This window comes from Malaclemys terrapin, chromosome 9 (genome assembly GCF_027887155.1).
Source record: "Malaclemys terrapin pileata isolate rMalTer1 chromosome 9, rMalTer1.hap1, whole genome shotgun sequence".
In the NCBI taxonomy this organism is placed as follows: domain Eukaryota; kingdom Metazoa; phylum Chordata; order Testudines; family Emydidae; genus Malaclemys; species Malaclemys terrapin.
The window spans coordinates 48,698,456-48,714,045 of NC_071513.1; the positions used below are offsets into that span (position 1 = coordinate 48,698,456).

General features: G+C 44.2%; 2 protein-coding genes across 3 annotated transcripts in view; one reads left to right on the plus strand and one right to left on the minus strand.

The window, feature by feature from the left end:
• ERFE (erythroferrone) overlaps positions 1 to 2,127 on the plus strand; it is a 34,783-nt gene extending 32,656 nt beyond the window's left edge. Inside the window, exon 9 of the mRNA XM_054039450.1 lies at positions 1,810 to 2,127. The gene's annotated coding sequence lies outside the window, so the exon portion shown is untranslated. The remainder of the gene's footprint in view (positions 1 to 1,809) is intronic.
• Positions 2,128 to 2,211: 84 nt separating this feature from the next.
• The window catches only part of ILKAP (ILK associated serine/threonine phosphatase), a 38,698-nt gene continuing 25,319 nt past the window's right edge, over positions 2,212 to 15,590 (minus strand). Inside the window, exons 10-13 of one of the 2 annotated variants that reach the window (XM_054039446.1) lie at positions 14,585 to 14,706; positions 5,429 to 5,548; positions 3,068 to 3,149; positions 2,212 to 2,531 (exon numbers count right to left, since the gene is read on the minus strand). In XM_054039446.1, coding sequence (XP_053895421.1) covers positions 2,391 to 2,531; positions 3,068 to 3,149; positions 5,429 to 5,548; positions 14,585 to 14,706 — 465 coding nt within the window. In that variant the 3' untranslated portion in view covers positions 2,212 to 2,390. The remainder of the gene's footprint in view (positions 2,532 to 3,067; positions 3,150 to 5,428; positions 5,549 to 14,584; positions 14,707 to 15,590) is intronic. The other variant, XM_054039447.1, reaches the window with a different exon arrangement.

A 15,590-nucleotide genomic window follows, 5' to 3' on the forward strand; every position in this document is an offset into this window, starting at 1 on the left:
ATATTTATTGGATGGTACTGTAATATGGAATATATTTATGTAACTGACTTGAGTTGTGCTTTCAGTACTGTTTCACCAGAGAGGTTTGAGAAGGGGAGGAATGACAGAAAAATGAACCTATAGCCAAAGAAAACAAAAGGGAAGTGTGGGTAGAGAAAATGGGAAGAGGAAACAAAGGACTTTCTCCTCACACTTGAGAGAGACAAAAAAACAGGCAGCAAAGAGAAAAGGAATAAAAGAAAGTTCACCCAGCTCCAGATCCTCAAAGGTATTTAAGCACTTAAGTGCACATCTTGAAAGCAGTAAAGATAGCCTGAAGCTTCCCTGCTTAGAGATGCTCCATCCACTCCTATCGGATGCCAGTCACACTTCCAGCTAGCATTACATTACAGGCATCTTCCAACTGCCTTTGCCTCCACCCCCCCCTTCTTTTGATAAGCTGAGACAAGTGGGGGATGGGGAAAGGAGGAGTAGGAGCAGGCTGTTTTTGTTCTGAGAATTGTTACCAGTAATGTTATTTTTCCCCTTATTTGTGGCTTCCTTCCCCCTTCCTCCTCCCCCTCATTAATTTCAAAGCTCCTAAATAATTGCATCCTCTGCCTGTTCACGTCACTACACAATTACCAGAGGCAAGTCTAAACCTGCTCTTTGGTTTCTGACAGTAGATTTGCTAGCACCCAGGATTTCTCTTCACCTCTTTAAAAGAGAAAGTGTCTTTTGAGGAAGCGCCTCCCCTGTATTTGCTCAATTTCACAATGTTTAACATTTTAAAAGGGGCAACCCTACATCCCCTGAAATCAAGAGCAAAACTTCCCTTGACTTCCAAGGCACCAGAATTGGGCTTGACAAACTTTTTGCACAAAGGCTGAATTTTAGAATTGTAGACCAGATGCATCCGTCAACCTTCTTCTTAATATTACATAACCATGTTTAATGACACTAAGATACTGTTCTCAGCTAAACCAAATACAATGAAGTCACTGCTCCAGAGTGGTAGATTAGCCATTTGTGAATGAGTAATTGGAAACTGATGCAATTTAATCCTTGCTTCTGCAGGTAGAGTAACAGCTACTCAGAACCACCATTTTATAGAGGAATGGGTGAAAAGGGGAGCATGAGAATAAGACTGCAGTTTTCAAACTGAGTTTCTCAACATCAGCAGCTACTTCATGATTTTTATCCAGTTTTCATGGGCGGCAAGTTCTATAGACCCATGGTGCCTGGAAACCAGGAATATTCCTGGCTTGGGGCCCAGCTCCAGCAATGTTTGAAGCCAGGTCTCTCCCTCGGCCCTGACTTTCCCCAGGTGCTTTCCCCCGCTCCCCAGCCCCGCATCCCCCAAGTGATTTAAAATGGCCTGGGGCCCCCCTCCAACCACCGGCAGCACAGCAGAGCTGAGCAGCTTCCTCTCTGCTCACTCCATGTGGCTGCCAGCCCCTCCCTGCAGCCCCTGGGCGGGGTGGGTCTGTGTCCCACCCCAAGTGCAGCCCCCGCCGGACCACCCTGCCTAGGAGCCCCAGGTAAGTGCCGCACCCCCCACGCTCTCCCCGAGCCTGAACCCCCAGCCTGCACCCAAACTCCATCCCTCCTACACCCTTACCCCAGCCCGGGGCCTGCACCCCCGACCTTCTCCCCCCCCCTCCCCAAACTCCCTCCCAGAGCCTGAGGCAGGTGGAGGCAGAATTTTGGGGAGGTGGGCTCTGGGCACCACCAAAATTTCTACAAGCCTGCCGCCCCTGCTAGTTTTGATCTTGCCTTTGGTTGCAATTACTGTTAAAAGCCTCAAGGCAATTCTTCTTTCCCCTACAGATTTTGTCCATTTCTATCTGGCAGTCTCCTCCCCTCACAACTGTGAGTAACTGGCTCAAAATTACAATGATAAAGGCACTTTCTTGCAACTACAGTTCTAATACCTACGGTAAAGAGTTATGATTTGCCTAGTATCAGAGGGGTAGCTGTGTTAGTCTGGATCTGTAAAAAGCGACGAAGAGTCCTGTGGCATTTTATAGAATAACACATGTATTGGAGCATAAGCTTTCGTGAGTGAATACCCACTTCGTTGGATGATTTGCTTAGACTTTCGTTATTAGGCAGTTGAAACTGAATCATGAATTTCCACATGAAGCCCCAACTGTAGTAGCAGGAAATGCAATCTGTCCTGTACAGAAATTCATTTATAAAATATGGTAAACAAAACTATGAACTAAAACAATTAGAAAAAAGAAGTTTATTTACAATGAACAGCATCCAGGGAGGAGACCCATACCCCCCCCTCCCCGATTCTCTCTCTCTCTCTCACACACACACACACACACACACACACACACACTTTGTTCTTGCATTTAAATCCATCACATGCAGCTCTGGACTGCATCCCTGCATGTTTTCCTTCAGTGCTCGATCCGGACCACCACTACAGTGACATTATCCGCAGAACCTCGCTGCACTGCTTTATTGGCCAGCCTGTTACAGGCTGCTTCATATCGAGCGTCAGCTGCTAATTTTCCTTCTCTTGTTTGGATATTCTTGTCCTGTTGAAAGAGGAAGTTGACCAGACTACTCACACAAACCTGTTCTGCTGAGTGTAAACATTTCACAGTGCTCTGCATTCATGTGGATTACAATTTTATGCTGCACAATCCAACAGCAACTTCACGTGGGCAACACTAAGCCTCCTGTTCTTCAGGATTCTGTTTCTTCCAGCTCTAGGAAAAAGCCCAGACTGCTCACACATGGAATTTAATAATGTGCAAGGAAAGCTCTCTCATACTGGCTAAGGAGCAGCTCTTCTTCATACTGGGGCTGGGAGACAATAAAATGGTGATGGTCCCATGAAGCAGAGATGGATTAAACAGGACAAAATGGCCATAAGCAATCATTTGAGAATGAGGCAATCCTACAGTATTTTAGAATAGCTCTCATACAATAAGTTGCCAGAGCACACTGGTTCCACCTAAAAGAGTATTTCTCTTCTATGCTCTCCCCTTCCCAGCATGCTAGTATTTCACACCTTCTGCACTGATGAAATTGCACATGCAAGTCCACCCTAGAGCTGCCTTCTCCTCACCTCCAGGCAGGACAAGATGAAGTTTACAGCTTCTTCTGGTGAGAAGACCTTGAAGAGGCCATCACAGGCCAGCATAATGAACCTGAAAGAGAATCAACGCTAGGCAATATGTTGGGCCCTACCAAATTCATGGCCATTAAAAATGCATCAGGGACTGTGAAATCTGATCTCCCCCCGTGAAATCTGGTCTTGTGTGTGCTTTTACTCTACCTACACTATCCAGATTTCACAGGGGAGACCAGTTTTTCTCAAATTGGGGATCCTGACCCAAAAGGGAATTGCGGGGGGAAGAAGGGGGAGGATTCTGTGATATTGCCATCCTCACTTCTGCACTGTCTTTAGTGTTGGGCGGCCAGAGAGCAGTGGCTGGGTACCCAGCTCTGAAGGCGGCAGCACCCCTCCCCCCCCACAGCAGCAGTGCAGAAGTAAGGGTGGCAATCCCATACCATGACACCCTTACTTCTGTGTCATTGCCTTCAGAGCTGGATGGCCGAAGGGTGGCGGAGGCTGACTGAGAGTCCAGCTCTGCAGGCAGCAGCGCAGAAGTAAGGGTGGAAATTGCCATCCTTACTTCTGCGCTGCTGCTGGTGCTGCCTTCAAAGCTGTGCTCCCAGTCAGCAACCACCGCTCTCCAGCTACTCAGCTCTGACAGCAGCGCACAAGTAAGGGTAGTAGTACCACAATCCCCCCACAACTCCTTTTTGGGTCAGGACCCCATCAATTACAACACCATGAAAATTCAGACCATAAATTTGGTAGGGCCCTAGCAATATGGGTAGGCTCTTCCACCCTCCAACTACAAAATCCCCAATTTATTTTACTAGATGCCCTCTGTTAGAATCTTGTGGAAGAGTTTCCAAAATACAGATAACCTTTGACAGCACTGCTATCAGCTGCTGGAAAGTATGCTGATGCCCCCCGAGGCTATCCTCCTTACATATTCCCTACACAAAACTAGAGAACATGCCAAAAGTATAATAAAGATGCAGTAGCAGAGTTCCTATGTCAGGACATACTACGGGGCTCTACAAACAATGAATACAATGACTTGTTATGCAAAGTCACTGTGTATTGTCCATATGTAGTTATTTCCGTTCCTGCAAGAACTCACTCTTCCCTTGAAAGTTCTGTTTTCCATCTCTCTCCCCCTGTGAAGTGGCTAAAAGCAAGGGAATATGAAGGGTATCAGCAGGGCTGGTGCCCCAGTACAACCACCAGGGCACCCCACATTACAGCATCTAGTGTCTCAGAGCTCCCACTAGCACTGTTAATTCAGGCATTTCTTAACTTGACTCTGATGTCTTTGCCCAGTCAGAATTAGTCCCCTTTCCCACCCTGGCTCATCAGGTATCTCTTCTCATTTCCCCTCCTGTCTCCTCGCCACAGTTTCCCAGTCAGTCCCCTCTCCTTGTTCCATTTTACTACCCATCCCCTTCCATCTCAGATCCCCTCTGCATTTAAATCAGGCACTTTCCTCCTCCATGCTGCCTGGAACTAGCAGTGGGGGAGCACTGAGCAGAAGAGTGTCCCTGCTCTCCATTTCAGGGCCCAGCTCTGGCCCTGGCATGACCCCCAGCAGCAGAGTGAAACATTGCAAGGGAAGTCTGCTCTAGCCCCAGAATGGAGCATGCCTATGCAGACACAATCTTTGGAAATTTTAGTCGTGATGTTTTAGCAAGTCCTTGTTGAGCATGCAAGAGCTAGGATTTTTCAAAGGCTTATATCATCTTGGCTGAATTTGGGCACATTTTCGTGGGGATGGCAAAAAGTACATCTCGGACGCAAAGGCCACCCCTCTACCAAATATCAAGTCACTGCTCCAGAGCATAAGCATGCAAGCAGTTCAAGGGAAAATCTGCCAGGATTTTTAACATAAGCCAAAAAATAATGTATTTTTCTCTAGCCTCATTCGGTTATGCCTGAAATGTTCCAAGATAGTTCAGCCTGAGGCATGCACCCAGCATGCAACATTTCAGTCCAAATGATTAGAATTTGGCAAATTTACAAGCAAATGAAAACAGGGTCTTAAAAGCAAGAATTGTCAGGCAACCTTAATAATTGGGGGTATAAGCCCTGCCCATAATACCGCATTTGAATTACTGTAGATGGTAAGCTGTTTAGTGCAGGGGCTGTGTCAGTCTGTAGTTACATATGCTTACACTGCTCCACACATGATGAACCTTTTCAATTAACTCTCCATCAAAAAACAAATTTAAGGAAAGAGCCATCACAATGATGAGACCAAGGAGTAGTTAGATGACTCTGGTGATCTGACTTGAGAAGATTCTGCATTATGAACTGCTAAACAGAAATGGGACTGAACACATACCTTGCTTTACCCTCTGCTTGGACATGCTTTACCTGTCATTGTGTGTGAGTTGGCAGCGTTTGATATCCGGCACAGAAATGACACCACTGCGTTTGTACTGTCCATCCCCAATGGAGCGGGAAACCTCCAGCACACCCAGCACTCGTCCATCCCTGAATGATGAAAAGGAAGCCCAGTTGGGACAAAATAATTTAGCAGGACACCAGCTGTCCCAATACCGCACACATCCCTTTCTCTCTCTCTCGTTGGAAGACTGACTGCACATTCTCAAGCAGACGCTTAGGGCTGAAATGCAGAGGAGCTATTCCTGATGGCCTACTCTTTAGACACTATGGGTAAAACCCCGCCACCACTTAAATTAGGAGGCGTTTTACCATTGCCTAAAAATAGGTTGGATTTTATCCCATGTCTCCTATTTCTTAGGACATAGCATTCAGGGTGAACAAACTCCACACAGAAACTTCAACAATGACAGAAGATAAGGAGAGATTGAAAGAAACCATCAGTAGGATTAACCATTTTCTTTTCTTTGGACTTGCCCTAAACTGAGAGGCGTTAAACTTAACAGGGCAGGAAAACATAATTCAAAAGCATAAGAACTGAGCATAGTGTGTGTAACCAGAGTTTGTTGAAGTCAGCGTTAACAAAACCCCAACCTTGACTTCAAAAAAGGAGAGGCTACACATAGGAGATATTTTAAACAAAAGACAGTGAGCATCAGAGCACATTTAAGTACAGCAAAGAATGATACTCTGTCAACAACCATGAGGATTAAGAATAGACCACAAGTGATTTGCTAATGAAAGTGGGTTTCCATTACGAACTCAGTAGAGGATTATAATTTTGAATGGAAATACCATTGCATTGGGGGAGGCAAGAGAACAGAGTGGGATCATCATATGTAGTGATATACTAAGACAGAAAACAATGAAGCACCTGGACCTGGCTATTTTTTCCACCAATTAAAGTACTCTTGACCTTGACAATCTGTCAAATTATTGACTTGTCTCTAATCTTCTGTTTCAGTTAACAGTGGGAATGTTGTGACATTCCCTGTAGCTGGATGCCTCTGACTTCCTTGACCCCTCACAGTCTGGGTTCTACTGTGGTTATGGCTTTGACCAATGATCTCTTCTCAATCGGAGATAACTAGAGCTATCTGCTGCTTTTGATACCACTGATCATAAGATCCTGCTGACTCACCTGCAGATCAAGGGTGTAGATGGGGCTACTTTTTGGAGGCTTCATTCTTTTCCTCTCAGAAAATACTGCTTTAAAAATATTAGTGCATCAGTAAGACAGTGGGGTGGACAAGCTTTCTAGTGCTGTTCTGTTGCTCCTCAGTCACTGGCCACCCTTGCTATCTTCTTAAGGAACTTAAGCAGTGTTATTACTAAGATGAGTCCTAATCAATGGATCCTAATCTAAATGGCTTCTTAGCTTTCAATTTGTTAACTGTTAATTGCTTCTGGTTATAGAAGAGGGCTCTACTGTCCCTGCTCTCATCCTTCACCCCGTTCCCTTCAGCCTGTTAAGAGGACAAGGAAAGAAAGCTAGTTTATTGTGATGGTGAAAATGAGCTTCCAGAGAGGAAAAATGGTTACCTACTTTTTGTAACCATTGTTCTTCCAGATTTGTTGCTCATGTCCATTCCATTCTAAGTTTGCGCGCGCCCAAGTGCACAGTTGTCAGACATTTTTGCCTTAGTGGTATCCATAAGGCCAGCTGTGGCACCCATATACGAGCCTCTACCAGCCCTATGCCCTCTCAGTTCCTTCTTTCCGGCAACTCCAACAGAGGGACAGGAGGGCAGGTAGTGGAATGAACATGAGCAACACGTGTTGAAGAACAACAGTTACGAAAGGTAGGTAACTATTTTTTCCCCCTTTGAGTGCTTGCTCATGTCAGTTCTATTCTAGGTGACTCACAAGCTGTACACCCTTGGAGGTGGGCTCAGAGTTAATGGTTGTGCAGCTTAGAACACTGCTCTACCGAAGCCAACATCATCCTGGGCCTGCTGGGTAAGCACGTAATGGCACATGAATGTGTGGATGGACGACCAGGCAGTGGCACTTTCACTGTTCATAGCAAAAACAAATGCAGTTGGTGATCCACGATGAAATTCTCTGGGTGGACACAAGAAGGCCTTTCCATCCTGTCTGCCACCATGACGAATAGATTCATTGACTTATGGAATAGATTAGTTCTCTCTGTGTAAACAGTTAGTGCCCCCCTCATGTCCAGAGTGTGTAATCTACGCTCCTCATGTGACTTATAACTTACCAGTTTTCTTTCCAAAACCTCATATGTCCTGGCTAGTATGAAACTGTTAAACTACCTTGTGCAGGAAAGCTGGGTGTGGCTGCAGCTGAACCTTGTCCTTGTAGAAAACCTTATAGGGCAGCTCCAAGGTAAGCACCCTAATGTCAGAGACCCTACAGGTTGATGTTATTGCTACGAGGAATGAGACCTTCTATGAAAGCACAAGAAGGGAACAGGAAGGAAGCCAATGGCTCGAAAGGGGGGGCCCTTGAGCCATGACAGTATGAGATTCAAATCCTGAGGAGGGACAGGATCACAGACCTGAGGATAGAGCCACTCCAGACCTTTTAGAAACCGGACTGTCATGTTGTGAGCAAACACTGACCTGACCTGGAACAGAGGGTGGAAGGCAGAAATAGCGGCTAAGTGGACCTTGATCGATGAAAGAGACAGGCCCTGTAGCCTGAGATGTAGAAGATCCGCCCAAACAGTCCAGGATCGACTGTAGTGAAGCCTAAGACCTTGGTCCAAGGTCCAACATGTGAACCTGTTTTCATTTGGCCAGGTAGGTTGCCCTGGTGGAGGGTTTGCTGCTGCCCAACAGGACCTGTTGGACTCGAGCCAAGGACTCCTGCTCCTCTGCATTTAACCATGCAGCAGCCAAGCCATCAGGTGCAGCGCAGCCAGCTTTGGGTGCAGAAGTCTGCCGTGGTTCTGGGACACCAGGTCTAGCCAGAGTGGTAGCTGCAGCAGAGTGGCCACCGAGAGATCCAGCACCGTGCGGAATCAGTATTGGCGAAGCCAAGCCGGAACTATGAGGACTACCCTCACCTTGTCCTGCTTGATCTTCATGAGGACTCTGGATTAAAGGCACTGGCGTATATTAGGGCCCCCAACCACAGGAGCAAGAAGGCATCAGACAGGGAGCCTCTGTCAATCCCCCAAAATCGAGCAGAATATGTGGCACTTCCTGTTCTATCTGGACGCGAACAAGTCCACTCAGGGAGTTCCCCACCTCTGGAAGATCATGCTGAGCACCTCCAGGTGGAGTGACCACTCATTGCGAGATGAGAAGGTCTGGCTGAGGCCATCTGCCAACACGTTCCTGGCCCTGGGCGGGTGCGCTGCCACGAGATGAATGGCATGCTTCACACGGAAGTCCCACAGCCAGAGAGCTTCTTGACAAAGGGCGGACGACCAGGCTCCACCTTGCTTGTTGATATAAAACATTGTGGCGGTGTGGTCCATCAGGATCTGGACCACCTTGCCCCTCAGATGAGGCAGGAAAGCCTGGCTGGCCAAGTGAATTGCTCTGAGCTTTCAGACGTTTATGTGGAGGGAGTGATCACCTCGTGACCAATGACCTTGCGTGCTGAGATTGCCCAGGTGGCCTCCCCACTCCAGGTCCAAGGCATCAGAAACCAGGGTCAGCAACGGGGATGCAAATGGAACTCCCTCCAACACCAATCCAGGGTCCAACCACCATTCCAGGGATGACCGTATGTGCTCTGGCACCCTGACCACACGGTCTAGATTGTGCCTATTGGTGATGTAGACTGACACAAGCCATGCTTGCAGGGGTCTGAGATGGAGCCAGGCATGACGTACCACATAGAGTACAGGCTGCCATGTGGCCTAACAACCTTAGGCATGCATAAGCAGTGGTGAGCGGGCAGGCCCTCACGTGCAAGATCAGGTCTCTCATGGCTCAGAAACAGGCCTCTGGGAGGAAGCACCTTGCCTGCATGGAATTGAGGACCACCCCGCTATAAACTCTGTTCGTTGCACCAGTATTAGGGTCCATTTCTTTTAGTTTATTAACAGACCCAGATCGTGACATGTGGAACGTACCAGATTGAGGCTCCTTTGTACCTGATCTCGAAGTAGACTCCTTTCCCCCTCATTTCCCGAGGGATCTCCTCTACCACAAGGCTTGAAACCCGGGGACTTGGGCATGCCCCACCCTGGGGCAAAGTCCCTGCTGAGACTCTAACTTACTAAACTAACCCTTATAACTTAACACCTAATTACTAACGGCTGTAAACAACTATATATAAATAGGTGCTGGGGAAAACCATTATCCACTTCCCGAGGTGGGGGGGAAGTCACTCTGACAAACTGTAGGGGCAGTAAGAAGGAACTGAGAGGACGTAAGGCTGGTGACTCCTCATATACCAGCGTATGAGTGCGGCACTCCAGAGGGTGCCACAGCTGGCCCTCCCGCTACCGCTAAAGAAAAAAATTCTGACTGTGCACATGGGCATGCATGCACCTAGAATGGAATTGACATGAGCAAGCACTCGAAGTAGCATTAAGAAATTGCACAAATCTAAACATGCCTCTTCCTGTACCCTCTCTTCCCACAAACTGACAAGAGAGAACAACCCACTGTATCATTACAGTGTTTGTACCAAGCAACTTCTTCAAACTGCACATGCTGATCTGCTTTCTGGCAGGCCAGAGATATGCAGGAGACAAGTCCTGGAGGCAGATTTTTTTTTTTTCTTTTTTAAAAGGAGCTGTGACATGCAGAAACATGAGTGATGTGCACAAAAAGGAGGGAGATACCATATGCCCCTCCCATTTCAAGACTGTCAAGAGCCTGGGGGCATTTGGTAATGGGTCTTTCACTTCCAGGTCACTGATTCAATTCCAGCAAGGTCAATAACCGCACACTCTAGGGATATCTAAGAAAGCTTAAATACATCAAGTTATGGCCCAGAGCATGGGATTTTTCAAAAGCATTCAACGCTGGCTTAATTGCTCCCAATGAAATCAACAAGCACCATTGAAAATCCTACCTTAACCGTGCACCTGGCATAATTCAACATAAGGCACCATCAATAGCAGCAGAAAGCCACTGTCAGATGGCTTTTCAGTGGCCTGCCTTGGCAGTGTCACTGTAGCTCCTAGTGGACAGGTGTCCAAATAGAAACCACAGACAAGCATTAATCTTCACCCTCATTGGCAGCCTTAACAAAACACAAGGGTTGGTCCCTTCATGTTAGGGCAGAGGTACAGGATAATGGAGAAAGTCTGATGTTATGTGCTATACCCATCTTTTATTTACTAGTTGTATTGTAGTGGTGCCTAGAGACCATTGTGCTAAGTATTGTACAAACATAAGACAGTCCCTGCCCTAAAGAATGTATAATCCAAGTGTAAGACAAGAGCCAACACACTGAATCATCATACAGGAGTACAAAGTAACAAGATGATTCTGATTGCCATAATAAGCAGCTGTCACAGCAAATCAACAGCCTAACCACTGACTCTTTTGTAAACACTATGGCAGAGGTGAGTTTTACGGAAGGATCTGAAGGACAAAATGGAGGCTTTGCCCATACATGGGGGCGACATGGGAGAAAGCACGAAGGTGCAGCCAAGAGCAACGAAGGCTGACATCAACAGTAGAGCAAGGGTAAGGGCTGACATCTCAATACCATTTATGAAACAACAGGCTGGGAATAAGCCATGAAGGGTCTTAAAAATGAGACCACCATATCATGCCTTCTTTCCATCACCCTTACTGACTTTCTAGCCATCTTAGAACTAGAGCTGTCAATAGATTAAATAAATGGTATTCTATTATTACTTAATAGCGCACTTAATAGTGATTAATTTTTTAAAAATATTTTTGGATGTTTTCTACATTTTCAAATATATTGATTTCAATTACAACACAGAATACAAAGTGTACAGTGCTCACTTTATATTTATTTTTTATTACAAATATTTGCCCTGTAAAAAGAAAAGAAATAGTATTTTTCAATTCACCCTAATACAAGTACTGTAGTGCAATCTCTTTTATCATGAAAGTTGAACTTATAAATGTAAAATTATGTACAAAAAAGCCTGCATTCAAAAACAAAACAATGTTCTCATGGCACTTTTGTAGCTGGCATTGCAAGATGTGCTAAAGTTTCATATGTCCCTTGATGCTTCAACAACCACTCCAGGGGACGTGCGTCCAGCTGACGACGGGTTCTGCTCAATAATGATCCAAAGCACTGCGGACCGATGCATGTTCATTTTCATCATCTAAGTCAGATGCCACCAGCAGAAGGTTGATTTTCTTTTCTGGTGGTTCAGGTTCTGTAGTTTCTGCATCAGAGTGTTGCTCTTTTAAGACTTCTGAAAACATGCTCCACACCTCATCCCTCTCAGATTCTGGAAAGCACTTCAAATTCTTAAACCTTGGGTCAAGTTCTGTAGCTATCTTTAGAAATTGCACATTGACAAAATGCAAAGAGGATACCAAATTTGCAGTGCAAGTGTTCTTAAAACAAACAACATGTGCTGGGTCATCATCTGAGACAGCTATAACACTAAATAGATCACAGAATGTGGGTAAAACAGCAGGAGAAAATTCTCCCCTAAGGAGTTCAGTCAAAAAAATTAATTAACGCATTATTTTAACAAGCATCATCAGCATGGAAGCACGTCCTCTGGAATGATGGCTGAAGCACGAAGAGGCATATGAATCTTTAACACATCTGGCACACATATCTTGCGACGCCAGCTACAACAGTGCCATGTGAATGCCTTTTCTCACTTTCAGGTGACATTGTAATTAAGAAGTGGGCAGCATTATCTCCCATAAATGTAAACAAATTTGTTTCTCTTAGTGATTGGCTGAACAAGAAGGAGGACTGAGTGGACTTGTAGGCTCTAAAGTTTTATATTGCTTTGTTTTTGAGTGCAGTTATGTAACAAAAAAATACATTTGTAAGTTGCACTTTCATGATAAAGAGATTGCACTACTGTACTTGTATGAGGTGAATTGAAAAATACTATTTCTTTTATCATTTTTATAGTGCAAATATTTGTAATCAAAAATATAAAGTGAGCACTGTACACTTTGTATTCTGTGTTGTAATTGAAATCTATATATTTGAAAATGTAGAAAGCATCCAAAAATATTTCAATAAATGGTATTCTATTATTACTTAATAGCGCACTTAATAGTGATTAATTTTTTAATCTATTGAAATAGATTTGAAAATGTAGAAAAACATCAAAAAAGTTTAATAAATTTCAATTTGCATTCTATTGTTCAACAGTGCGATTAACCACGATTAATTTTTTGAGTTAATTGAGTGAGTTAACTGCGATTGACAGCCCTACTTAGAACCAACTGGCTTTTCAAAAAAAGACTTCCCATGCAGAGACCTGCTCCATCCTGATCTCTGTATCTCCCTTTGCCAATCCATTTACAATGCTCCTCTAATCATGGCCTCATCTTTGCCTAGGCCCTAATTCTCCAGTTGGTAGTTGCTTATTTCTTCAAGCTGCCCCATCCCTCATTAGCTTGCCCCCTACTTTTTCAGAGACACTGCCTATTTAATTCTCTTTAGTTAAGCTTTACTGGTATATCTTTATATAGTATCATTAATACACAGCACTACTTGTACTATGTGATGACTAATACATATAGGCAACTGTGCAGAGACCTAAAGTATGTGTTACTCAAATGTCAACCTTTGAATTCAAAACAGTAGGCAGAAACTACTCCACCACCAAAAACTTGGATGAACTCCATTCAGGTGCTTCTCTTATTTGTTAAACTGCAATAATTAACTTAGTGTGCTGACAGTTCCCTTCCTCCCTCTCTCTCTGGTACAAAACGTTTGACCACTGAAACAGGGGTAGATTCCTAGTCAATGGAGATGTTGCCTAAAGTCTGCAAAGAATAGAGACTTGTTCATCTCCTTCCTACTTGCAGAGATGGATTGGTGATAAACACAAATAATGGCATGTGCTCTCTGAAGATAAGGGACATGTCGTTTATAGAGAAAGCTAGCCTTACAAGCCTTAGCCCACCCATTCCCACACCCTGCAACAAACGATTCCAAGGGAGCTTGAAGCACATGCATTCCAAATGTTTAGGAATTTAAAACAACCCCCCAAACGACATCTTTTCACTCTGATTTGGACTTCCCTGTAAAAGTCAAGATGTAACTAGTTGAAACATTGACTGTCAAGAGGAAACCTTCAAGAAAGTAGCAAATATTAAAATACAGCAGATATTTAAGTATTAATACACACCAGACTGAAAGTGTCTATGTGTTCACGTGCACACAGAGTGAGTGCACTTGAAAGGAAGTCCATTCCGGCTCTAGAAAGAATACCTATTTTAAATACAGGGAACATCTCAAACCTTAACCATCACTAAGGGCTTGTCTATACAGTGCATGGCAATCTGGGATGTAAATTTATCTGGCACTAGCCTGCTGCGCATTAACTGTTTGGGTGGACCCTGCTGACACATACTAAAATGCTACTCTGCTTTGAAATGGGAGTATATCAATGCACACTACAGAACTTTCAGTGTGCATCAACAGGATCCATGTGGACAGTTAGTGTACAGCACACTAGCGTGGAGTGGATTTACACCTCACCTTGCCATGCATTGACTGTGTAGACAAACCCCTAGTTGATGAACTAAGGGTGTCACTGTATGCATAACAACATTTCAAGGAAATGAGGAAGCAGATTTAGAAACACTCAAGGAGCAATTTTTAGCTGCTAAAGACTTTTTTAAAATCAACATCAGGAAATTCTTTATTTCCTTCACAAATGTTTTAGTTTATATGTGCTTGTTTAGTGCCATCTGGCTTTCACTCAAAGACAACACTGCTCCACCCTCCTGCCATTGCAACACAGTACCATGCCTCTAGGACAAATCCACCCTCAGTTTCTTTCTAAGGCCAGGAAAATTAATTCCAGCCAACCATTCTAGTTACGGGATTCTTGGAGGGCATCCCATAAACAACTGCTTCTCCAACAAGATTCCTATGTGCCCTGATTTTCAAACATGCTAAGCACAATCGACTTCTATGGGAGTTGGGTGTGCTCAGCACGTCGAAACCAGATGAGAGTTCAGGCTCATTCCCATCTCTTCTCTTGTGCTTTCTCTTGTTTACCTGACATTTCCTCCAGCCTTCTGTATCCTCATTCGCTCCTCATATTGGGTAGGGTTGTGTTCTTTACTGAGACTTAAGGCTGTATGTTTCTGACTTTCCTTGTTGTAACGACACAAAATCGCCTGTGCTGACAAAAATCCCTTGTGAGTAAGTGGTATTAAGCCTGTAATATAAAGTCTCTACCAAAATAAAAGCAGAACAAAGGTTCTTGCCCCTAAACAAAGGTTCTTAGGTTCAATTCCCCAGGAAATAAAAATTCATGCCAAGACCAAAAGATATTGTACTGAATAGCCCTTTGGCAAGGAAGAGGAATGGTCTTACAAATCCCATAAATTACTTGCATTTCAAAAGTAATTTTAAAATAAATTGAATATACCACTAGCTAAAAGATATAATCAGGTATCTAGCACAACCTAGAGTGCACCAGAAGACAGCTAAAGAACACAACATCACATCATGGCAGACAGCTAAATATTGACAAGTTTTGTAAGTGCTTATATACAAATGCTAGAAGTCATATTTGCCCTTCTTAGTAAAAGGGCAAATATGAGTGCCAGATATTAAATGAGGATATTGATATAATAGGCATCACAGAAACTTGGTGGAATGATGATAATCAATGGGACACTGCAATATCAGGGTACAAAATACATAGGAATGACAGAACAGGTCATGGAGGTCGGGGAGTGGCACTATATGTGAAAGAAAGCATAGAGTCGAATATAGTACAAATCTTAAAATGAACCAAACTGTACTGCAGAAAATCTCCATGAACAGAAGTTCCGTGCTTGAAGAAGAATATAGCAGTAGAGATATACTACTGGCCATCTGACCAAGATGGTGATTGTGACTGTGAAATGCTCAGGGAGATTAGAGGCTATAAAAAAATAGAAACCTCAGTAATAATGGGGGATTTCAACTATCCCTATAATGACTGGGTACATGTCATCTCAGGATAGGATGCAGAGATAAAGTATTTTGACACCATAAATGACTGCTTCTTGGA